This window comes from Verruconis gallopava (assembly GCF_000836295.1).
Source record: "Verruconis gallopava strain CBS 43764 unplaced genomic scaffold supercont1.18, whole genome shotgun sequence".
Lineage (NCBI taxonomy): Eukaryota > Fungi > Ascomycota > Dothideomycetes > Venturiales > Sympoventuriaceae > Verruconis > Verruconis gallopava.
In genome coordinates this window covers 177,097-200,910 of record NW_015622154.1, presented here as the reverse complement: position 1 = coordinate 200,910, position 23,814 = coordinate 177,097, and the positions used below count along the sequence as shown (strand labels likewise).

The 23,814-nt window shown below is 48.8% G+C and overlaps 9 protein-coding genes across 10 annotated transcripts; 5 read left to right on the top strand and 4 right to left on the bottom strand.

Annotated features, from left to right (window-relative positions):
* Nucleotides 1–34: 34 nt before the first annotated feature.
* PV09_05689 (uncharacterized protein) lies at nt 35–1,434 on the bottom strand. The gene is made up of 2 exons (XM_016359226.1): nt 1,192–1,434; nt 35–1,140 (listed from the first exon to the last, which is right to left on the bottom strand). Exon 2 carries the CDS (start codon nt 1,123–1,125, stop codon nt 187–189), a length of 939 nt encoding a protein of 312 aa, XP_016212905.1. The 5' UTR covers nt 1,126–1,140; nt 1,192–1,434; the 3' UTR covers nt 35–186.
* Nucleotides 1,435–2,992: 1,558 nt separating this feature from the next.
* Nucleotides 2,993–4,270, top strand: PV09_05688 (diphthine synthase). The gene is made up of 3 exons (XM_016359225.1): nt 2,993–3,212; nt 3,270–3,394; nt 3,447–4,270. Exons 1-3 carry the CDS (start codon nt 3,078–3,080, stop codon nt 4,045–4,047), a joined length of 861 nt encoding a protein of 286 aa, XP_016212904.1. The 5' UTR covers nt 2,993–3,077; the 3' UTR covers nt 4,048–4,270.
* A 2,698-nt stretch (nt 4,271–6,968) lies between these two features.
* On the top strand, nt 6,969–10,827 carry PV09_05687 (uncharacterized protein). Its single transcript, XM_016359224.1, has 7 exons — nt 6,969–7,288; nt 7,362–7,757; nt 7,827–7,894; nt 7,959–8,211; nt 8,265–9,002; nt 9,051–10,722; nt 10,791–10,827. Exons 2-6 carry the CDS (start codon nt 7,513–7,515, stop codon nt 9,400–9,402), a joined length of 1,656 nt encoding a protein of 551 aa, XP_016212903.1. The 5' UTR covers nt 6,969–7,288; nt 7,362–7,512; the 3' UTR covers nt 9,403–10,722; nt 10,791–10,827.
* Nucleotides 10,504–12,645, bottom strand: PV09_05686 (uncharacterized protein). Its single transcript, XM_016359223.1, has one exon. The coding sequence runs from the start codon at nt 12,551–12,553 to the stop codon at nt 10,904–10,906; it is 1,650 nt and encodes a 549-aa protein (XP_016212902.1). The 5' UTR covers nt 12,554–12,645; the 3' UTR covers nt 10,504–10,903.
* Nucleotides 12,646–12,895: 250 nt separating this feature from the next.
* Nucleotides 12,896–15,335, top strand: PV09_05685 (uncharacterized protein; the record flags this gene model as incomplete). Its single annotated transcript, XM_016359222.1, has 1 exon — nt 12,896–15,335. Exon 1 carries the CDS (start codon nt 13,410–13,412, stop codon nt 15,333–15,335), a length of 1,926 nt encoding a protein of 641 aa, XP_016212901.1. The 5' UTR covers nt 12,896–13,409.
* Nucleotides 15,336–15,660: 325 nt separating this feature from the next.
* On the bottom strand, nt 15,661–17,365 carry PV09_05684 (uncharacterized protein). The gene is made up of 3 exons (XM_016359221.1): nt 16,838–17,365; nt 16,545–16,790; nt 15,661–16,483 (listed from the first exon to the last, which is right to left on the bottom strand). The coding sequence occupies exons 1-3, from the start codon at nt 17,309–17,311 to the stop codon at nt 15,824–15,826; spliced, it is 1,380 nt and encodes a 459-aa protein (XP_016212900.1). The 5' UTR covers nt 17,312–17,365; the 3' UTR covers nt 15,661–15,823.
* A 117-nt stretch (nt 17,366–17,482) lies between these two features.
* PV09_05683 lies at nt 17,483–18,508 on the top strand. 2 transcript variants are annotated; one of them, XM_016359219.1, is made up of 3 exons: nt 17,483–17,617; nt 17,724–18,298; nt 18,361–18,508. In XM_016359219.1, exon 2 carries the CDS (start codon nt 17,773–17,775, stop codon nt 18,076–18,078), a length of 306 nt encoding a protein of 101 aa, XP_016212898.1. In that variant the 5' UTR covers nt 17,483–17,617; nt 17,724–17,772; the 3' UTR covers nt 18,079–18,298; nt 18,361–18,508. The 2 variants fall into 2 exon arrangements, with proteins under 2 accessions (XP_016212898.1, XP_016212899.1); XM_016359220.1 differs by lacking the exon at nt 17,483–17,617 and having other exon boundaries at nt 17,662–18,298.
* A 2,686-nt stretch (nt 18,509–21,194) lies between these two features.
* On the top strand, nt 21,195–22,899 carry PV09_05682 (uncharacterized protein; the record flags this gene model as incomplete). Its single annotated transcript, XM_016359218.1, has 5 exons — nt 21,195–21,396; nt 21,764–21,828; nt 21,877–22,253; nt 22,305–22,400; nt 22,491–22,899. 5 exons carry the CDS (start codon nt 21,195–21,197, stop codon nt 22,897–22,899), a joined length of 1,149 nt encoding a protein of 382 aa, XP_016212897.1.
* A 198-nt stretch (nt 22,900–23,097) lies between these two features.
* On the bottom strand, nt 23,098–23,730 carry PV09_05681 (uncharacterized protein). Its single transcript, XM_016359217.1, has one exon. The coding sequence runs from the start codon at nt 23,624–23,626 to the stop codon at nt 23,261–23,263; it is 366 nt and encodes a 121-aa protein (XP_016212896.1). The 5' UTR covers nt 23,627–23,730; the 3' UTR covers nt 23,098–23,260.
* Nucleotides 23,731–23,814: the final 84 nt, after the last annotated feature.

Genomic DNA, 23,814 nt, shown 5'->3' with positions numbered 1-23,814 from the left:
CAGCTTGGAGGTCATAGAAAATACCATATTCAACCCTATATACACGAAGTTACACCAAACACATAATATTCAGAGTCGACGCTCGATTTAGAAGTCCCTACGGTTATGACTACAAAGGAATGCTCGCCAGCCACGATGGTAACGACACCGTGGTTGCAACTCTCCTAAGTTAAAATTTGCCTCGTGCTACATTGTGAACACTGTTCTGTCCTTGCCCTCACTCCAATGGCGTTCGATCTCGCTCAGTGGAACCACGTTCAACGTGACAGTTTCAAACTTTGTCATGGCTTGCAAAAGATCAGGAAGCTCCTCCCTTAGTTCTTCATCTGCCCAACTTCCTATTCCCGACCCAATAAGCGAAATGTTTTTCGATCTGATTGTGTGTGCTGGAAGATCGATGGTTGGACCAGAGAGGCTACCGATCTGTATGAATTGTACACGACGGGTACACTTGATCGTGGAAAGTAAGTGCGCGGCGGCTTGACCGTACACGTAGTCAAGGACAACATCAACATCTTGCAAGTCTGAAAAATCAGTCTCGGTGACAGGCTCGCGCAAGCGTATCGCCTGATCAAGTCCCAGTCTTGCGAGAGATTCCTCGTTTCTGGCGCAACCAATTACTCTTCCTGCACCTAGAGCACGCGCGACTGATATTGCCAACCTGCCAGACGTAGAGGTCGCTCCAAGTATCAACACTGTGAAATTGGGAGGTCGGCAAAACGTGCGCCTTCTTAGTGCCATCCACGAGGACATTACCGGATTAACCAATGCAGCAACTTGAATCTTATCTAGCCCGTCAGGCAAAGGCGTCACATTGCCTTTTGGCACGCGAACGAACTCTGCAAAGGAGCCCGGGGCCGGCGCAAACGTGAAGAAGTAGACATTTTGGCCGTCCGGTGTGGTCCCGACCCCGTCAACACCAGGAACGTGAGGCAGCGTCTTTACCGAGTAATGCTTTCCAGATGCCCGGAGCCGCACGAGCTGATGAGCCGCAGCTGCTTCTACCCGGATCAGCACTTTATCGTCGACCGGATCTAGTTGAGGAGCTGCTGTATCAACGAACTTTGGCGGTTCTTCCCAAGCAGTGATAATGGCGTGTTTCATCTGACTGGTTGATGGAGTCATTGGTAGAGTATTGTGCTGTGGCCGTGTCAATGCAACGGTACAACCTAGTAGTGGGACATTCCTCGCCTTGTTGGTTTTTGATATGTGAACTCTTGTAATTTATCTCCCAAGGAGAAGAATGACCAGCAACTTGACAACAGCAAAAATACGTGAAAGCTTTTTTTTTATCCCAAGTTTGAATACAAGATGACACGTAAGGATCTATCAATGTCGTAGACACAGGCTTGGATGCCTGCAATTCTTGCCGTTTCTCTAGAAATCCTTTCACTCTTCTCTTTAAGTACCAAAATAAAAAAAAAATTCACAACAATTGAAATGAGATGTCCCGAGAAAAGGCATTCACTTCACGACGTTCTTTTTTCGAGTGTCGCCGGTCCCTTCCGGAGGCTAGGCAATTCCGAATTCCTACGTCTCATTCGACATGTTCCTAACTCGAAATATATTCATTTTATATATATTTTTTTAAATTGAAACGGTATGCCGCCTATTCTGAGGTTCTCTGACCCTCTCTGTGGATTCAAGTTTGAGATTGCGTTGTTGTCGCGCCCCCCAACCAATGAAGCCCTCTTGCTTAAAGCATGGACATAATATTGTTACTATGTTACCCTTCTTCGCCGCCTCTTGCAGCACATTCGCAGACTTTTTGACCACTGTGGACAAATTTTCCCCAATGTGTACTGTCACTGCTAGGAAGTTGCTCCCCTGACCACGGACAATTTGATTCTTTCGTGCGCTTGCGAGATTTGCATACCGCTGCTTTGCCCCGCCATATCACCCTTCAGCAACAACAGAGCTCATCGGCGCTTCTCTATCTGCCATATGTTCAGTAGCCACCACCATCCAAGACTGCCGATGTGTTATAGCTAAAGGAGAATGGTTATTAGTGATGAATTCTGAGTATGAGCGAAAGGATCCCGAATGGTGAACAATATTGCTTTTGACGGCTTGGGACAATAATAGCGAAGGTAGTTGTTTGTTTCATGAGACACCTGATCTAAAGTCGGAGAAATTTCGCGAACATGCACTGCAAAGGAGATTGATCCAGAGAAGGTACATCATACTTATGCGGATTGATGTACTTTCATTGTCTTGATCGATCCCCAATTCGCGGCAGGGGGACGATGAAAGAATTCATCGACAATCAAAATGGGGCGACTGACAGTTTCGATGTGGTGTCGTGGAAGACAGGCCTTTATGTCGTTTTTGATCTCGCAGATCAATGTGCACACGATGGCGTCGAAACGAGCTGAAGAGCAATCTGGCCCACAGCTGAGATATTCTGCTGTTGCTCGAAACTTGGGAACATGCCTTAAAGCTGACAGCTCATCGAAGCCCACGTAAAGGCGATATGATCAGAGAATGCAGCGAACGGCGAGATATGAGACAAATAAGTCTTTGGAGGGTTGATGAATCAGCTAAGTAATCCAAGCTCCGTCAAAGATGAATGTCGAGGAACAAAAAAGATATCCTCGACCAGGTCGATGGGAAGCTTTGCTTAGACTTGAGTGAATACATGATGATTTCGAACACTCAAAAACAACGATCCGCCGCTCACTTTCGAAGAACATCAAGTTCATGTAGACCGATATATCCCCATTAAAGAGCCTCCCAAATTCTTTATACGGAAACGCTGCACTCACTTCGAGCTTGCACGACGTGGCGCTTCGCCACCAGGCTCCCTCAAGAAGCAGAGGGAAGATCTGATAAGAAACGCATTTCCGCATTTCCCGCCCGAGCCAAACTGGACGGCTGCTGCGAATATGGATTGGAGGCGATGAGCTGGACTGAGGCCTCTTGCATTTTTGTCCCACAGTCGTGTCAACGCTTTCCTGTGCCCCACCATGCAACCACGACCCCCACTTTCGCCGACTCGAAAATTCGTACAAAAAAACTTGCTTACATGCGCGCCGACGACCCTACACGAAGCGCATTGAAGCTCACGGAAACAAAAAATGCTGTACTTTATAGGTCTCGGTCTGGCGTCCGAAAAGGATATCAGCGTGGCTGGTCTTGAAGTCGTCAAGAAAGCGGACCGTGTCTACCTCGAATCGTACACGGCGGTTTTGCTGGTGGGCAAAGGTGAACTGGTACTGAGAGGACATCGTCTTTTTTTCGGCAGAAGTGAGCTGATCAGCGTGCAGTAGGAGGCCTTCTACGGGAGAGACATCATTCTCGCGGACAGGGAGATGGTCGAATCCCAATCCGACGATATACTAAAGGATGCGGATAAAGTCGACGTAGCTTTTCTTGTGGTAGGCGATCCGTTTGGGTGTGCAACTTTCATGCTACTTTCTACCACATTGTTGCTGATGTAGCGCTAGAGCAACCACTCACACCGATCTGTCTCTACGTGCCCGCCAGCAGTCCATACCAACGCGTACCCTGCCAAATGCCTCTATCTTGACGGGCATCGGTGCCACAGGACTGTCTCTTTACAATTTCGGGCAAACCATCTCAATGGTATGGTTTACGGACAATTGGCGACCCACGTCATGGTATCCTCGCCTCCAAGAAAACACTTCTATCGGACTACACACTCTGATCCTACTTGACATCAAGGTCAAAGAACCAGACCTTGACCTGCTGGCCAGGACAGGTAGGATGAAGTACCTGCCTCCGCGGTTTATGACTGTAGCAGAGTGTGCGAAGCAGATGGTAGAGGTGGAGGACGAGCTGAAAGGTGGAGTATGTGGCAAAGACGCACTAGCAGTTGGGGTGAGCCGTGTTGGCAGTGAGGACATGCAGATAGTGGCAGGCACTCTAGGCCAGCTGTGTCAGGCCGACCTGGGAAAGCCGCTGCACAGCCTAGTACTTGTGGGCAGGAGGGGACATGAAATCGAGAGAGACTTTCTGGAGGAGTTTGCCGTAGACAAAGAACTCTTCCGCGAGCTGTGGGACAGCAAGTACGGGAAGCAGACGTAAGGCGTTGGGTTGAATTTGTCCATGTTGACACGATACAGCCAGAGGCATCAAACAGGTTGACTGTCATTTTAGCTCAAACCCAAATAATTAAATAGCCTCGCTCTTCAGGGACAGGTTTCAAGACTGTTCCCGTAAGATGGATTGATGTCCTAATTGAACAAGCGAAGGGCTATACATTCATTTGCGAGAATTGATCCGTACCTTGCTTGACTTGCTTTGAGGCTCATCGGTCCGGACAGTCTCGCCAAGCGAATGCAAGGTGGGTAGTCTTTCTGGCCCCGATCTGCTCAAGGGTGGCATTGTTGACAGCGGCTTGTGTAGCTCAGCATGAACTCTTGACGTGACCGATAATGTCTAGTAAAGCCCAGCTTGAAAGCCAAAGTGTCGATATACTCTTAAGACTTCTAGGCTTGTACTCCGTCACGTTCGCGTCGAACACACGTATTCCTGACGTTGTGCACGAACTTTAAACCACGAACAGCATCCAGCTGAAAATCCTACCTAATCAGTTCACGTCGACTCAGGTATCTCGTCGAGGGCTCGTGACAATCAGAGACGTCCCAGATTAGGAGCCTTTCTCCGCAGCGAACGCAAAGTTTTTGTCCTAGTTTTGTTGCAGCACCCTGCATCGTACCCGCTCTAACAAGGCTCCACCCACAATGGGGTATCTCTGGCCGGGAGGCTTTTCCTCAGCTGGAAAAGTTAGGGGGAGGGAAGGGAGGCTGATGGGTCCAGGGCTTACGCTCAAGTCGCAGAACACAGAGCTCACGGGCAGAGAGTTTCTATTGTGGTTTTCATTATTGTCGTTTTCTTTGCTTCTTTTGCACGATCTCGTGGAAGGATCCTTGTACGAAGCTCACCGACTTTTCAACCTAGATCGTAACTTTAAAATGGAGCGATAGCGAGATAAACGTTGAGACGAAAATAGGGCGATGTTTGGACCGGCCTGGGCGACGAATCAGCGGCCGCATTTCGGGTCTGCGATCACGGGCTGGCGCGCACCTTTCGTTTTGTTTACTTTGTCTTGGCAAATACAGCTCGCGTGAACCGGCGCGTAGGCGACGGACGTGAAACAGCCTCGCGCCGGCTTTAGATTGCCCACCCGGCCGCAGCGTCTACAACGGCCTGTTGCAACTCAAAGGTGTGATTCCGAGAGGCAGCTCGTTTGCGGGGCACGCTCGCAAGAGGGGTAGGTTCGCTCTTGTCCAACAGGCTGGTTGACGTTGCCGCGCTGATGTTTTCCCCTTGCTGGCACCCATCATTCCGCTAAACAAATGCTTGGACGCGTCGGCGAGACCGGTCAGCTGAAGGATTTCCCCTCGCGGCTCGCTTCTTATCGATGAAGATCATGGCTTGACAGCTGTTCGGCAAAGGCAGCGCCTACAGAGATTTGAACGGTAGAAGGCGGGGGCCACACAGAACACAAGCAAAAAAAGGAAAGCAACCCAATGTTGCTGTAGCTGCATTGTAAAACATGGGCATGTTCATGCACGCGTGCAAACATGTTTGATCGAACCGGTTTACTGTTCAATGCTATGATGTCAAGCGTCGTCTGCATCCTTCGATGTGCAGAGTCCGGCTCGATCCAAGTGGTCAGCGACACGGTCAGCGTCTGATCGTCAACCAAGGCAAGCAACTGGGTTTGTCCTTGCGGATGATCTCACAGCGGTTCGGAGTGGCACGAGAGGCAATGATGCCATCCGCGGTCATCCCTGCGTGTGTAGTGTGCAACGCCTGATCTGTGAGACAGCTGATCGATAGCGATGCGATGTAGCGAGGCCGATTAGGGCATGGTCACTGTCCTGTTTGATGAGCTTGTCGCGTGGAAGACGTGGACTAGCGAATAGCGATGCTGATTAGGAGCCCTTTCTCGCCAGTGACCAAACTGAATCGGGACGTGCCTTGCTGGCGCTGAGCTAGTTCGGCAAATTGAATGGATGACGACAAGGTCGAATGCTTGATGAGGGACAATTCCAGGCTGGCGAAAAGAGCGGTTTGCAAGATGAAGAATGAGATGATGAAAGCTGGATGAGGGACATGCAGACAGAGTTGCCTGATTGCTCGGACACGCGTTTTGTGTGTTGTCGCCCACGTAGCGACCACGCCAGAGGTAAGCATTTGTCAAACACTTACACGGGTAGCCGACGCCGCGGTGCAAGGCCTGCCCTGTGCGAAGCCGGTGCCCAAGCAACAAAAAAACGCTGAGGATCCATGGCGCTGACGAGGCTGGAGCTGGAGGTTTGGTGCGGAGGGTTGGAAGAGAAGATTTGCCCGTTTGCCTGGTCATGGTAATGAAAATACTAATCATGATGACGATGTGCCAACAACAGTGGCAGTCATCATCACCACAGTCGTCGTCTTTGTCGCCATGGGCCTGAGTCGGTGGCGCTGCTGCCAGTGCAGCACGGTGCGGCCCCCATGTCCGTGGTGAAGGACCTGCTAGTGCGTCACAGCGCGTTCCCGGCGTGACAAAGAAGACGGAAGCAAGACCGCCAATGACGACGAAGGTGGTACAGAGCAGCAAGCAGTGCCGATTAGGCGTTTTTTTTTCCGCAGCACAGATAGCAAAGACAGCAGCAGCAGCATTGGTGGTCGTCCTGACTGTTCCCTTCGCTTTGGACGGGACGCATCGCGGTGCTGCCCGCCTGATCCGGCATCCAGCTGCCGGCCGTACAAAACAGAGCGGCTCCGTCCTGGCCGTATCGTACTGTACCAGCCGTATCGTGCTGTACCAGCCGTATCGTACCGTACCGTATCGCAGCGCGTCCCGGCCCAGCTGGAGCGCAAGCTGGCCGCTGAAAAAAAAAGCTGGCGCTAAAGGCTGCCCGCGCTCCCAGCAAACAGCGAACGCCCCCCATCCACCTCCCGCCCCACACCAAGGCGTCTGCGCAGCCCGGCTTGCTGAGACTCGCCTTTGTTACTCTGGGCAACCAGCAGGCTCTGCTGCATCCGCTTGCTCTGCTTCCTCTGCTTCTTCAACGCAGAGCAGCCCTCCTGCTCCTGCTTCATCCACCTCGTCGTCGCCATCTGCTCGCGGCCATCGTCTCTCATTCCTACCTCTTCCGTCCCCAGGAGGTGCCTTCGGTCTTTATCCCACCAAGGGAAGCACGCAGAGCCTCTTCCCTCCCCCGGTCTCGTTCGCTCGCTATCCCGCAGCTGTCGCTGAAGAAGTGCACTCTGTACGAGGATATCTCCCGCCATCCATGGAATATTGCCATACCAGCAGCTGTTGAGATCTTCAGTCAGTCCCCTGGAGCTTCTGTGCCCGCATTGTCGCCCTTTGTCACCTCGCTTGCTAACCCTTGACTCTGCAGTTTGGTCGTCTTGCATGCTTATCGTCACCCAAGATCGCAGCCCTTATACCCCCGTTCCCTACAGTCACACATCTTCTAGAGCAACAGTATCGCTTACAGCCGCTGGACCCGTCATCAATTGGGCCCGGACATAAGTAATCAAGACGCCAGCATGGAGTTCTCGTCGCCTCTGGCGGCCATGCAGCCCCCGCCTCGACCCTTCGGATTTGGACGAGATATCACAAATGTGCCGCGTCCACGCCATAACCCTTTTGGAAAGCCCAACTTCAACTTTCGTGACTTGAGCATGAAAAAACACTCCTCCGACTACTTCACGCTGAAAACCGGTGTTCGAGGGTCCTCTCCGACGGCAAGTTTGGCGGCAGATCTGTCTCAGAACTTCCACATTGATCAAAGGTGTGTGATACGTTCGTTTTTATCACATGCACTATGCGAGGCGCTACAGTTAGTCTAACGTACATGCAGCCCGCAGTTGCCCACACCGCGCAGGTCTTTATTTACCTCTGGTCTATTTACTGCCGAAATCAATCGAGGTAAGCTCGTGTGTGCGCTACTCCACCATGGCAGAGTCCTTGTCTAACACAAGCGGCTCGGTAGAAGGTGCAACGACTCCACCAATCAAGCCATCATGGGAAGGTGTTACCACACCGCCGATACCCTCCTCCTCTCCTGGTTACGCAGGGGACTCGATGGACATTTCTCCCCTGCCACACAAACCACCTTTCTCCTTCATTCAAGATATACAAGTGCAATCTCCAACTCCAGAGCCAAGCCCAGACGAAGACATGATATCCTCATGCGAAGTCACGGCATCCAATTTTCTACAGGCTCCACCTGTTCGACCTCTGGAGTATGCTTTTGCTCACGTGAACTAGACGATTTTTCCTGCTGACCTGAGATTAGACGGAAGCGATCGGCTTATCTAAGGCCTGCATTTGCACGGAGTAGACCTGCGTCGACGACGAACGTGCCAAATAACAAACCACAGGAACAGCTGCCGCCGTTTAAATTTGGTGCAGGTGGCAACGGCTTGACCACGAGCATCTCCACATCATCGTTGGACGAGTGCTTCAAAGCATCTCCACCCCAAGAGAAAAACCCCTTTGACAGCTCGATCGACTGCCCTCCGCGGCCTCGCCATCTCTTCGCAGGCGCGAGCATATTAGCTCGAGGCAATGGGTCGCCAATTAATATCCAAGTCAAGCGTTCAGTGACCTCGATGCCTCGGCCTAGGAAGCAGTTTCGCAGATCCTTGAGCATGTTTGAGCATCCAGAGGACGTGATGAAGCAAGAGAAACAGTACGTGCCGAGTGGGCTTCAATCCATCATGGACGTAGACGAGGTCCCTTGCTTGAAGCTACCACATTTCATCCCGGATGGTGACAGACCTGAGCACGGTAGTCTACCGCGTATCACCCATGATACGATGATCAATGTCCTGGACGGAAAGTACAACGACCAGTTCGAGAAGACGCTGATTGTTGATTGTCGATTTGAGTACGAGTATGATGGCGGCCATATTCAAGGGGCGTTAAATTACAACGACAAGGAGAAGTTGGCAAAGGATCTGTTCACAAACGTCCAGCCAAACACTCTAGTGATATTCCATTGCGAATACTCGAATCATCGTGCTCCATTGATGTCGGTCAACCAATTGCAATTGATGTCTTGTGCTGACTAGATAAACAGGGCTTCATTTATACGTAAGCAAGACCGTGCTGTCAACGCATCCCAGTATCCTAAGCTGTCATACCCTGAGGTTTACATCCTCGACGGTGGTTACAGCGCCTTCTTCTCAAACCACAGGTCACGCTGTTATCCACAGAACTATGTGCTCATGGACGACGCAGCGCACGAAAGTGCTTGCGAGCGAGGACTAGGTCGACTGAAGGGTCGAGGGAAATTGAGCAGAGCACAGACCTTCGCCTTTGGACAGAGCTGTCAGATGGAGGACAGTCCAAGCCGGTCAGCATCGGATGCTTGCATGATGTTGGACGGTACGCCTGGGCGAATGTTCGCTAGACGTATGGCTTCCTATTGACATGCTTGTGGCTCAATTTCTTTGCTTTCGATGCTCCTGTCAATGAATTTAAGGTGACACTTATCTCATGGCAGAGCCACTCGATCGCTCGTCCGTATCCCGCAACCTCTTTCCTGGCCGCCATCTGAGTCCGGCTTTCCCATTGCGGCGTTCGAGCGATATTTTTCAGCTCTGATCAAGCACTCGCGTTTTCGACATTTAAGCATCTTGGTGTTTTTCTCTCCTTCGGGATCGTCCAGGGGCGTTTTACTTGGTTGTGCGAATACCACCTTTGGCCATTTGAGACCCCAATTCACTGTTGCGGCCAATTTTCTTCTTTCAAAGCATCTCTGTCGTCTCCGACATCATAAGCGACGACTTGTTATCCTTAAGTCTATCGGTGGAGAAGCAACTCAGCTTCTCTCCACTTACACACTCTTTATTTCATTTCGCTTTATCCAACTCACACGAGAAGAGAGGCTCGACATCTCCTTGCAGTCGATAGGTCGGCCCACACAATGCGCGCTTTGCGCAAACATCATTTTCAAGACGCGGCATATAAGAACGACACGAAAACCATGAAAAAAAAATCAATTACACGCACACACAGACACAATCGGTCGACTACTACGGCATCGTCATCACGCGTGATACTGTCAGCACTCTCGACATTTGTGCTCCTTCGGCTTCCTGCTACAAGAACATATTTTTGCATCTGCATTGTCCGCGTTCTGCGTTCGCGATTCTTGCGCTTCATTATGAACCTGTAATTGGTTCTATCTTTTTATTTTCTTCAAAGGGTATTGTACATAATGCTCTCACCCTTTTTGTTGCGATGAAGTAAAGCGAGCAGGAGAAAGAGAGATGCAAGGATGCAGCGCGTAATCTTAATGTACGGTGTAAAGGACAGCAGTAGTGAGTTGCAGGTGTCTGGCTAAGATGACCAAGCAAAGTTTGATGAGTACGATGATGAAGTTCTGCTGGTTAAGAAGGGGAGCGAAGCAGTGGGAGAGAAAGAGTTCAAATTGTGAAATGTATTTCTGATGGGTTCTTTATTCTCCTCTGCTATCACCGACCTTCTTGTATTCAGAGTGATTAAATGTGTGTCAAATGCAATGGTCTAAAACATCATGACTGGATTTTCTGCTTCCGCTTTGCTGTTCGATAAAGAGCTTGGAATAACTGTAAGTGGCGCAATTCGTAATTCGCAACCACTTAGACTTCTCAATCTTTGGCTGTGAATCGCATCCCATGTACAAGCGAGGCACCACATCAAATGTGAAATACTAGGGTTGCACTTACAGCCCAACAGGCCCGTTTTTGACCATTTATGCTTTCTTGGTATGTTCTTATGTCGACAGTCCGTCAGTGTTGAAAAACAAGAATGAAAAATACTAATGTTTGCTTAGAATGTTGATATTGCCTCACGATTAACACCGACCTAATGCGTAAGAATACAACACGATAGCTTTGCATTCTGCTCTTCCCATCATTATTATATGCATCTTGGCAATACACGCTTTCAATGCCTGGTGAGCTTCGCCCGTAAACTGGCACCGAAAAAATAAAACAGAAATGGGATGAAAAACATGCCAACGCCGATGAAGGCCAATAGCCATGATGCCCACTGCAGACCGAGCGCATCATACATTTGAGTTATAAACAGTGGAAAAGCTGCGCCACCGCCCGAACGCAAGAAGACTTTTGCTGCGAGTGCGGAAGCTGCATAGTTCTGATACGAGTCGATGATGTAGTTGTTGACAGCATAGTAGCATAGGACCATGCCGAAGCCAAATGCAATACCAGAAGAGGCTGGGCCAACCCAGATGATGTGCTTGAAAGACGTGGCGCCAAGTATGAAGAGAGATATAGGAATGCAAGGTGCACCGATGAGGGCGGCAATCAACCGATCCTCAGGCTCCGGATCTCGTGCTGCGCAGATACGGCGAAACTGTTTTTCGACCATAGGGGTAGCAAAAAGGGCGAAGCCCGCGCCGATCAGGATTGGAATAAACATCAGACCAATTTGGCCATCGTTATAGCCGTACAGCTTGCCGAAAATGATCGGGTACGCAAAAAAGAAGGCGTACAACATGGAATAAATGAGAACGATGTACATGCACATCAGGTCGAGAACAGGCTCGGTCAGAATCATTGTGATTGGTCGGATCAGGCTGGTGCGGACGACCTGGCTGAACGTGAGCTTGACTTTCTCTTGTTCCGTCATGATGTTCGGGTTGCCGGATTCCTCTCGCAGTTTCCTGGCCCGTCGCTTGAGGATGACTGGTGCGTAGGTTTCGGGGATCAAGCCAACCATGATTGTTACCGCACCCGCGAATGCAAGATTAACCCAAAAGAAAAGGTCAAGACGGTGTGTACCGACAGCGATCCAGCCGCAGACGATGGGGCCGATGACGGGGCCGCAATACGGGGCAGCAGCAAAGAATGCGATCGCCATACCGCGCTCTTTTATGTTCCATACGTCAGCGATGGTTCCGCCAGCCAAAGAGAGGCCGGAGCTGGAGAAGACGCCGCACAGAAACCTGCAGACGAGGAGGCCTCCGATGTTGGGAGAGAGAGCGCATGGGATGTTGAAGATGGTGTAGAGCGTGAGTGAGATGATGTATACAGGTCGCCGACCGATGATCTCAGACAGAGGAGACCACAGGAGTGGACCGACGGCAAAGCCGCACACCATGATGGAGCAAGTGAGGGTAGCGACTTCGAGAGAGACGTGGTATTTTTCCTCGATCAGGCCCAGGCCACCGGTTACGATAGACGATCCAAAGGCTATGCACACGACTAGTAGAGACGCCACGAGTGTGATGTACCATCGGAAACCACGAGACCAGTTGTGCGGATTCTCGCTGTCGCCGATCGTGAAGGTTACGAACTCGGCGGTCGCCCTCTTCTCGAGATCTAAAGGGTCTTCCAAAGGCTTCGAACGGATCTGCTCCAACGAAAGCTCGGGTACAAGACCCGTAGCCGTTTCGACAACGTACTCTTCAGGAAACACGGGCGATTCTGGTCTTCCAACCTCCGGGTAGTTGACATCGACCGTGGGGATCACAGGCGAAAGGCCCAATTCGCGCAACGTCGATTGGGTCTCCACTCGCTGGAGCTCATGGCGCGGATGTGAGTGCCCCGAAGGATCTGAGTCCGACTGAGACATGTTGATTATGTGAAATGTACCAAGTCAGGATGTTGAATTGGAAAGTATTGTTGACTTCTTCAGGCCGAATATGCTTGGTGCAACGAAGTGGTACATCGTGCCCGACACGTTTGCATTTATATATTCAAAATGAGTGTCGCCAAAGCGTCAGGCGCATGTACATACAACTCCATCCGACGCATCGCCGAAAACGCGATAAGGGCTTGTGACACTGACCTGTGGATCCAGCACTAAAGTGTCCGTCCCGTAAAGCCTCTTTTACATTGAGTTACCTTTTGGAGCATCTCTGCGGCGGTTCCGCTGGACGATTGGATGACTTGTGAAGCTCCGCTCGGGGAGAAACTTCGGATCTTATCTTTATCTTATCATATCGGAGTTTCTCTTCGTATCAAAACGAAAATTTCTCGTTGTAAGAGGGAAAAAATTGTTGGAATCGAGAAAAGCTAAACGCGAAAAAAAAGCCTCCTCGATTTTGCTCGTCTCTATGTCCATGCAAGGTCGTGTAGGTTAAGGAAAGCGAATCAAGCTCAGAAGTTTGGGGGAAAGGATAGCGCTCGATCGCTGAAGAAAAGCTCTTTGCGCTGGTGAAATGCAATCTTTTGGTTTGCTATACTTTGATGAAAAGGATACTACGACTTGTTCTTTGGCAGTAACAAAGTCTTCAGCCTTGGAATGTCGTCATTCCACGCTTACAGCGTACTTCGAGTCCAAGTGGACCTCTTGCGTTGGAAGAGTACTCATCACGTCTTGGCTGCAGCCTAGTCTGAAATGGGCTCAGCCTGATTGATGTGCGACGACATTCAACTTCCCAACGACAGTTAGCAAGACATTTCTTGAACTTGAAGGCATTTAAGTCATGGCTCCTTACCAGTATGAACCTCTCGATTCAAAAGCTTCGGAAATCAGACTTTTGACGTTGCACCCTGGATGCTTCTCCGATCAGCTATGCGTTTCGCTACACAAAACACATATATCACGAACTTCGATCCCCCATTTTGAAGCACTTTCATATGTGTGGGGCTCTTTAGAGAATTTGGCTGATCTTCGGGTGGGGACCATTGGTGACACCTATGTTTCTATCACCGTGAACCTTGCAAAGGCTCTGCCCTACCTACGATATGAGGACAAACCACGGGTCCTTTGGATTGACGCAGTTTGTATCGACCAGCAAAACTTGAAAGAACGGGGACATCAAGTTCAACTGATGAGAGACATATATGGCTTGGCTAGTAGAGTTGTGGTTTGGCTCGGCCTTGAAGATCAAGACAGTACTTATGCTCTAGACTTGATGGACGAGTTGAGTCGTAAAATCGACGTTGATTGGCTTAATGCTACGATGCGGCCGTCTCTGTCAGCTGTTGACGAACCCCAATGGACAGATCTAACACAGCTCCTGCCTTATGAAGAGAAAGAGCTTTCTGCACTTTACTTCCTACTGCATCGTCCCTGGTTCGAAAGGCTATGGATCAGACAGGAGATCCGGCTAGCAAACCCAGATGCTATTGTTATGTGTGGCTTCAAAACCATCAGATGGCAATCTTTCCGCAATGCACTTTTCTGCTTACGCCAAAAGGCGAAGAAACGCGAGCACCTTGGAGCCAAGGCCGTACCATTCCACAACAGGATCGAGATGATCTACCAGATGAGCGACGATGCCAGTGCTATTCCCCTTGGTCGACTTCTGCGCCAAACGAAGCACTGTAAATGTTCAGATCCTAGGGACAGAATTTACGCCATGTTAAGCATCCTTCAGAAGTCCGAGAGAGATATGAAGCTTGAGGTTGATTATTCCTTGACGACAGCTGAAGTCTATCAGAATTTGGTGCTTCGCTATATTGAGCATTTCAAGAGCCTCAAAATCTTGGCTTCTTGTGAAATGCAAGATGGGCCGCCTAGTATGCCTTCATGGGTTCCAGACTGGTCAGTTGCCAACGTAGCTGATCCATTGTGGTACGCCAACGCGGACGCCCAGTCTGAGGCAGTGGCATCGTATCTTGGAAATGGTATCTTACGTGTCTGTGGAACAGTTTCTGCTACCCTGAAAACAACAGAAGAAATCTTATTTCAGAATTCGTCCAACAAGACTCTTGTTTCAGCGGTAGCTCATTACGCGCCACCCGATGTGTTAAACGGCTCGTATGTCAATAACGGTAGTTTGCTGGATGCTTACTGTCGTACCCTCTGTTGTGGGTACTTTGGTGAGGAATATTTACAACCATTGGCGCATTTCCCAAACTTCGAGAAGTCCAAGGCAATATTAAAAAACCTGATAAACGCAGCTGACCCCACGGCCGAAGACTTGTCTACTGGAACTGGCGGACACAGGTTGCTTGATTGGTTCTGGACCTTTGGTCAAGGTAGGTCTTTCTTCACCGCGGTTGAAGGATACATCGGACTAGCCCCAAAGGAAGCCAAACCCGGCGACCAGGTTTGCATCCTTCTCGGCTGCCCTATGCCTCTGGTTTTACGTCCACTTAAGAATAAACGTTATCGCGTTGTCGGAGAATGCTATGCTTGCGGTTTAATGGGGGCAGAGGCTTTCCTCGGTCCTCTACCAGAGCGGTTTGAGTCACTTCTGAAGTATGATTCCGTATCGTCTGAGTATGTACGGATCTATAGAAATATTGAAACTGAACAGATATTCGAGGTTGACCCTCGAGTCGAGGCTCAATCTTTGAACAGACAGTCCCAAAGTCCGGACAACTCCTCAAGTGGAGTTCAGATAACACCTGAATTTCTTGCTCAGCGAGGAGTCATTATCAAGCATTTTGAACTTGAATGACTGTATCCTCGTATGGTCTCCTTCTTAGCAGGAGGTGAGTTGGCAAGCTAAGAGGCAAGAGAACTTGTTGCAGTGTTCAAAGCCATTAGGTAGAGAATGGTCAATTTACTGTTGCATGTGATATTCTTTTTTTTTTGTGTTCAGCATGCGTGTGACAGCAGCCACAAGTCTACAAAAAAGGCCAGAAAATCCTTTCGTCTACATTATGGGAAACTGTTCTCATTCGCGTGTCATGAGATAAAGGGTGACCCATTCAGCAAAAGGTAATTATCTGGCTGCTTAGACAACACAAAATCAAAGAAATTGTATTGACAGATCATGGAACAGAAACAGAGTCGAGATGATCTGATGGGAACTATAGACTCGATTAGATAGCATAAGACCCCTGTCTCATTTCCACAATGCGGTGAGCTGAACTCCGGAGAAAGTCACACGGTAGGAATTATAGCTGGACAGCCAAGCGATTAGAATCCGAGTATGGGTTTTACTTAAAAGACCGTATTTAATGTGGCTTCGTCGCAAAACCGGCCATCAGGATCTCTTTGCAGTATAATCTTCTTGAGTCTTTGGGCTTGCTCCTTGCACCAAATTTTCGACCAGCGAACCTGAGGATCAAACTCTCCTAGGTACACGCCCTCTTCATGCTTACTGACTTCCACCATAACCTCGCGTACCCAAGTTTCGCAAAGAGTGTAATCACGCTCATCTTTGCATATACCGTATATGGCGAAGTAATGATCGGACTGGATGCTGAGCGCCATATCCGGAAGCTTTCTTCGACTTTGTGGCACCATTGTGTTCCAGAGCACTAGCGACTCTTTGTTCGGCAACGTCATAAAGGCTTTCTCCAGTACCTCGACGACATTGGCGTTGCTCTCAAGAAATGAATCATCCACGCAGTAATGGTGATGCACTGGGTAGGAACTCGCCTTGTGCCCGTACTCCATGTTCAAGTCTGTTTCCTCAAAAAAGTAGCGAGCAAGTGTCCCTCTAGGGTGAGTATCATCTATCTGTTTTAAGGACTTTTTCAAGTCTGCTTCATCCTCTCCAAAGGCGAGCAAATTAATCGAGATGGCAGCTTCATCCATATCTACCGGATAACTTCCAATGGCGACAGCCTCAATGCCTCCTTTAAATTCGGAAGCAATCTATTTATATCAGTGCGCATTCTCATTTTGGTCTATCATGCACGCAAAAGTTAGCACCCACATTTAAAACCCACCCAAACGCCTTTCTGTAGCTGCTCATAGGATAAATGTATCGAGACGAACGCATGAACTGTGGAATCGGCCGTGTCTGCACGTGAAATCGAGTAACAATTCCTGGAAAGTATGGTCCTGCTCCTCTGGCGGCCCAGTAAAGGTCGGCGTTTTGACGGGCATCGGCTCGAACCAGATCACCATTCGCTGTGACCACGTCAACGGCAACAATTTGTTCACATGCAAACCCCGTATTCTTCTTTTTGTGAGCACAGATTGTTTAGGGTCCAGAATGGAGCCTACATTGCAATTCCATCCCATCCCACCACATAAGAGAGCACCGCCCACACCAACATTCGGACAGTGTCCGGGGCAGAACATCCGACCTCTGGCGGAAAGATAGACATTCAGATCTAGGCCCGTAGTGCTAGGAGATATGCAGGCAATCCCTGTTCTCTCATCCAAAGTAGTCTCATGATAATGGCCTAGGTCCAGAAGTATCACGTCGTCTCGAACGCTCCAAACGGGCCAGCTGTGGCCACCGGCACGAACGCAGACACGGCTTTTTCTCTGGTTGGCTAGCTTCAAAGCTTCCACAATATCAGACTCTTCATGTACATCTACAATGGCTTGTGGGTGCCTATCTGGTATTTTGAAGTTGAAGACTCTTGAAACACGTGCACGTTCATACTCTTGGGGATCAGCTCCGTCTCGCCAAATCACATGTATTGGTTTGTTATCTTTGTCTTCGAAATTTTGGCGGATATCTTTGAACATTGTTTCTAAAGAATGAGAGGATTGGCTGAAAAATAATGGCTCTTTCAAGTGTTTTATTTGTCCGTTTGTTGTGCTGCCCCATACACAAGTAGGATTTTCTGGGTTGACTGGCAGGCATGTGGGACAAGTTCGGTCACCAATTCCACTACGTCAGTTTCCCAAGCCAGAGATGGCAGGCTTGGGGCCCTAAAGAGAAAATGCTGATCACGTCAATTCCAGGCCGCTTGAAATTACAAGATGTACGGACTTTTCTAGTCATAAAACTGATGCATCTGATCAGAGAGGGCTCTACGAAGATAATTTGAGGTAAACGTCTCCAACAATCCACATCCTTCGAAATGTCCAACAATCTTCGTTGGTGTTATTAGCACACATTCGGAATGTCGAAAATTCATCCTAACCACCCGAGCAGCCCCGCTCCAGTGCCAACCGCAATGGGAACAACTGGCAAATGATTGCTCATGCCTCCTCCAATAAGGTTCTGGCTTACCAGAGCGTCAACAACTGCGCTGAAGCTGATAATAATCATTGACATGCCCAATAGTTTACAATCTCCTCTATACCATATTGTAGTACACAATAATCCGATTACTACGTTACGAGCAGCAAAAAGTCTTGTGATCGAGTCTGCGAGCTTTTGGTCCGACGTTGTGGTCGCAGATGGAAATCCGACAGATGTGACGAGGCTTTGCGGCTTGAGAAGTCCAGAAACTCTATTAGAATCATCAGCTAATCTCTCACACCAGAACCTCTGCAATGTATTCTAAATTCATCAGGAGCTTCGAGGCACACCGACCCTGTATAACATTTAGTATCAGGGAGTCAGTGCTTTAATGTCAACGTGTACCGAGAAAGAATGGGATGGCGCCAATAAAAACGGCCATATTTGGCAGAACCCGGGATCGAGACGAGAGATTCCACATTATTATGACCTTGGAATAGAAATATCTATCTAAAAGTTTGAGATATGCAAAGAAACTTATTTTAGTGAGTGGTTTTTCATGTTTAAGTAGTCGACGTCGTATAACGTAAGCACTTATACTAGATAGGACCAACGTTAAGCCAATGGCAAAAAGCTCAAACGAGAAGGACGGCCTTAAAGACAATCTAGTAGAGGAGAAACCCTGCTGAGTTTTACAGGTTTCTGTAGTCTGCTTATTTCTGGTTCCAATGTAGATGGTCCTTAGTCAAAAATGCCAACGCAAAGTATGTTGTCGATTACAAGCCTCAACCAGAGAAATTGGATGTTAATGTAAGCCAATGGAGATAAAAAATGAGTGTCGAACATCCAGTCGTAATCCTCGCTGAGTCCTTCAACCTTTAAAGCTGCTTTTCAAGCTCAGAACAAAGAGACACAATCCAATTTGCTCATTCCGAGGCAGCAGCAAATACTCACGAGGTTTTATAGGACAAGAGAGTGTGCTCTCTCGTTGGTATTCCAAGAGATTTAGCGCGAATTTGAACTTTCTGCATAAGTAAAAATTGCTAAAAATCTCTTGAGAATATCTTAGAAAGCAGTAGTGCAAGTGGTCGTGAAAAAAATTTAGTTCACTGACTTCAGCAGGAGAGTCATGACAGCAGGCACTCAAAACGAACTCTTCCATCGGTGATATGAGTTCAATAACCGCTGGCCTCGTTTTTATGTTCTCCCTCACTTTCAACATTGGCCGGTCGTGGCTCAGAGTTCATCCTTGTTCTTGAATCCTTGGTCTACTCCCGAGAATATCATGACCATGCAGTTTGCGGGTAAAAGGGTAAAGCCACCAGCATGGTGAGTTCAATACGTGGCTGCGAGGCTCAGAGTAGGCCGAACCTTTCAGTCTTAGTTGGCAAGCTGCTAATCAACGAACGCAGGGCCCTAACCAGACTTAATTGTGCACACTCCTGATCCGAGCCGCAATCGTGGCTTCTGCAAGCTCGGGAATATGTAGCCGAGCAAGCAAGAAGACCTAAGCAATCCAGATTATTTCTGACATGGACATAAGGAAGAATTAAGCTAAAGCGTTTCCCAGGTGACTGCCTCCTGATAAAACGTATCCTGGTGGCGTAGATTATTGGCGAAGATTTTAAGCACGTATTCATGTCAGTTCAACGCTGCGAATGTGGCCGTCGCTAATTTAAATTCGCACAAAAGTCGAACGATGATCCTGTAATGAGAATGTTGATATGACGAAGAGTTATAACCCGGCATGTAATTCAAAGTACTTTGTTTTCGCCTGATAGGATACCTATGTGAAGGAAAAGCTTTTACGGGCGGCTTGGCCAGGATTGCTGAAGGATGTGCTACAGAAGAGGCGGCAGCCTAAAGAAGAGTTCGCCCCTAAGAGGATAGAAGCAACATACAATCTTTTCGTATCCACTACGCACTGACATGACTCTTTATGAGTCTAATATTAGATGTGGATTGCAACCGCTTGTTATATACAGTTGGTGGCGGTCTTGAATGAAGTCGAACGCTCTCATCTTCTGGCATATTCCACGGTGAGGTTTTACTAGTGTTGAGCAAGCACGACAAAACGAGGAAAACGCAACAGTTGGACTGTGGCTGAATTCAAACCTTCGATAGACTTCATGAGGTGGATTAGAGGGCCGGAGGACCTGGCTTTCTTAGGATGTAATCCTGACAGGGTGAAGAATTCGCGGGAGAATCGAGCTAGGAAGAGGACAACCTGCTCCTCGGGAAGAATCGTACGTTCGAAATTGGTCTGATCACTAGATACCAAAGCTATCTCCTGCTTGCTCTCTTCGAAATGATGGCATATGCCGCAGATAAGTGGACCAATGCTTGCAAGTCCGATCTCTGCCCACCAATCCGAGGTCGTATCACAGTCGGGAGTCCCTCGCAGAGCGTACTCCGTACAGCTGTTGTGATTTCATTCCATTGGTTCCTTGAAGTTTAGCGTGCGTCAATAAACGCAGAAATCTCGCCGGACACTGTAGCAATCCTTCACACCCGAGTCAGTTAATTTGCTGGCAATGAAGCGTTCGAGTTCAGGTTCAAGGTTCAGGCCTTTCCACCTCCTGCAGGGCCGAGAATGCTATGCTGTTCTAGTCCGGCGCGCGGTCCCGTATCCGCACCCAACTTCCGCTAAGCACCTGGGGAAACCCTTCTTGTGGAGGACGAGAGCTTTGTCCCGCAAAATGTTTCTTGTGCTTTTGAGTCAGCGCGTTCTCCATTGGACCGGTACCAATCGTGTTTCCTGCCTTGTCGTACCTTTCGCAACCTAAGCCTGCTCCCGTCATAGCCTCGTAATGAACCTAGTCAGATCTTTTGTTCCGATGTGCCGCCCGCTGCTACTTGTAGACATTACTTGTGGCGTGAATTGCGAAAGCATAGAGACCTTCGCGAGCTTTCGAGAGAGCTTCGTCTCATGACACCCGGGGGAACAAGACACCGTTTTGGAGGTAAAACACCTAGTTAGGGGATGAGTCTACGGTGATCTTGTCGTTCGCTGTTGCGCAGTGTCTGTGGCAGCTTGCAGTAGAAGCTTCCGTCTACATGTCTAGACTTTTAGCGCTTTTTGAACTGCTTGAACCCCTAATAAGTTGACGAGCTTTTACCCTTGGAAGCTGGGGCAACAACCATAGAGGTCGTTAGTGTCAGCGGCTGCCTTACGGGTAGTTTCATGGCTTGACGGGTTGCACCACCCACTTCCCCGGATTTGATTTGGCGAGTCCAGACAGGCATAAATCGCTTTGACGATCATCTCCTGAGCAAGAAAGACACCTACTGCTCTCCACCATCCGGGCTGAGTTGCGGTGATATTCAGTGAGATATGCCGTGTTATTCTTGTCCTTGCCTCAAGCGGTTGTCCATTCTACTCCTACTTTAACTCGGTGTCGAACGCTTTCGGGTTGTGGCCTTGGAGAAGTTCCTCACAATATGTCTGCGACCCCAAGTTCGACAATTGTTGCTCTGGTACCTGCACCCTCAGGATACCATGTGGACTTTGAGCACCCCCAGAGACGAGGCATTCCGGCTGCTTACTGGGTGACCGGAGTTGGCTTGGTTATCTCGACGATGTTTCTTGCTATGAGGTTGTACACCAAGATTCGTATCGTGCGGGAATTCAAGGCAGAAGATTGTGCGTAATTCATCAATTGCGACTTCTCATATCGAAGCTGATGCATGGTTGACAGGGTGTTTTACACTATCCTATGTACAATACTAGCCTATCTTACCCGAGATCTCAGAGCTGACGAGCTTAGATTTTCGGTTTTGCGGTTCAGATGATCCAAGTCTGTAAGGTTTTCAGACTCGAAGAAAATTGGAGATTGCAAACTGACGCGATCAGATGTTTGGGCTACGAAAATCGGATCTGTATGTGTTGCAAACACCACAAAGTTCGCGTCGAACTAGCCCCCCCCCCCCATGTTTCGATGGGGTTCTCCACTGTAGTGGGACTCCTCCTGACATGTGGAGCAAGAGAGGCTAAAATTGGTTCTATTCAGTGCTAAATTATCGTCAGGTGCATATATGGGAGGAATCGATTGCGCAGTACAATGAGTTCTCTGTTGTAAGTCCGTACCTCGCGAGACGTGAAATTCTATTGACGCAACTGAAGATGGTTATTGCATCTGCATCTCTGTACCTGATCTGTCAGGGTCTGGCCAAGTTCTCGCTTTTGCTCTTTTACTATCGAATGTCACGGCTTCGGTGGTTCATAACCTTAAGTATCATTACCATGGTCGTCGTAGTTGGTTACAATGTCGCCACCATATTGGCACTAATATTTGCTTGTAATCCGATTGCAAAGGCCTGGAATGCTACGATTACAGAAGGCTCTTGCGTCAATCGAGGAGCCTTGTACTTGTCAGTAGCAATATCGAACATCAGCACCGACATGATCTTGCTAGTGATGCCAATACCGCTGGTATGGCGTCTGCAAATGCCACGTGCCCAAAAATTCGGGCTAGTGTTCATTTTCGTGATCGGATCTATGTAGGGCCACGAAGCAATCTTGAGTCATATGGAGCTGCTAACATATGGAAGGACTTTTATCACAAGCATCGTTCGTTTGGTGCTTCTCCTGCCGACCCTCACGACAGTAGATCAACCTTGGGCAATTGCATTACCCGGCATGTGGGTGTAAGTTCAGTCATTACGGACGCCAGGATTTTAGATGAAGCCTTGCCCAGGACGCAATTGTTTCGAATAAAGCTAACTCTTGGTGGACAGGGCCATTGAGGCGAATCTGATTATCGTTTGTTGTTCCTTCCCAGCCCTCCGCGTATTTGCTCGACACTTTGTGCCAAAGTGGATCGGCGAGTACGGTTCGAACCGCTCACGACCGACTTATAACGCCCAAAGCGGGACCAAGAGCAATCCGACCCAGTTCGCCAGCAAGCTTCAGGACAAGATGCGGTCACGATCCAGCTATGGAAGGATGGATTTCTCCGAGACAAACACGGATGTGGAGCTACAGGGAAACTCTCCAAAAGTTTGGAGTGAATGTCACCGCGTGTCGAGAGATGCAACACTCGACAACGTGTCCTATTTAGAAGACGTGACTCCTCCCTCTACCGGGCATGAAGGCGGTCACGTTTCACCAACCCGCGGCATCGTCGTTACGAAGACATTTGGATAAACCCCTTCAAGCGGTTTCTTCATACCCCAGTGAAGCGTTTCTGTTCAATTGTGTAATGACATATGGCTGGTGTAAAGATTAAAAAAGTTGAACACTTGGTCCGAGCGGCTGGATCGCCGAAAAGTGAAGTGAAATTATCATTCACCCATTCGCACAGGTTGATGAATATGAGCGTTGACATATAGACAAACTGAATAGATTCGCGGCGAGGAGCGATTCAAGTGCCATATGCTTATGGGTTCCAGCTAGTTGTACAAATTCCCTAATACATGTGCGATGACTTTCCAAGCCAGTCTACTGTGCCTCTTGCAGAATAGATACAACGTTGCGTCCCTCGTTATAACGGGGGGAAGCCGAGTCCCTAGTTGGTCATCATAGCACGTATTGTAGCCAATTCAACTCTATCTTTCAAAGTCTTATCAGAGAGGGTATACAGAAGAAAGATTATGGAAGCATCAATGTCACGATTGCAGACAAGGGCGGTCCGTGGATCTTCTCTGTGCACAGACATTTCGATATGATCGGATACCTTTCTTGTAGTCTTGTTTTCTGATGTCTGAAGCGAGTGGAAAAGGTCGACTACCACGACTGAATGCGAACCATGCCAGAAGGCGAGAAACCTTTGTTCACTCATTTTCTTCGTTTGGCATCTTCTCTGTCTGGTCATCGCAATGACATGACAGGGGTTGCCAAGATGACCGGAATTATTGGAGACGAAGCCGCACATATTTTTTTTCTTCTTCACTTGCTATGGCCTGCGATAAATGCAGTTTTTGCGAGGCTGATCGTGACCGACGTGAGTGAAACACCCCCTGCGCCTGCTGCTTCTGCCTCTTGTCGATACTAACTCACAAAGTTTAGATAAAAACTCGTTGATCAAGTATGAGATGACGCGAACGTTACAATAAGCCATGC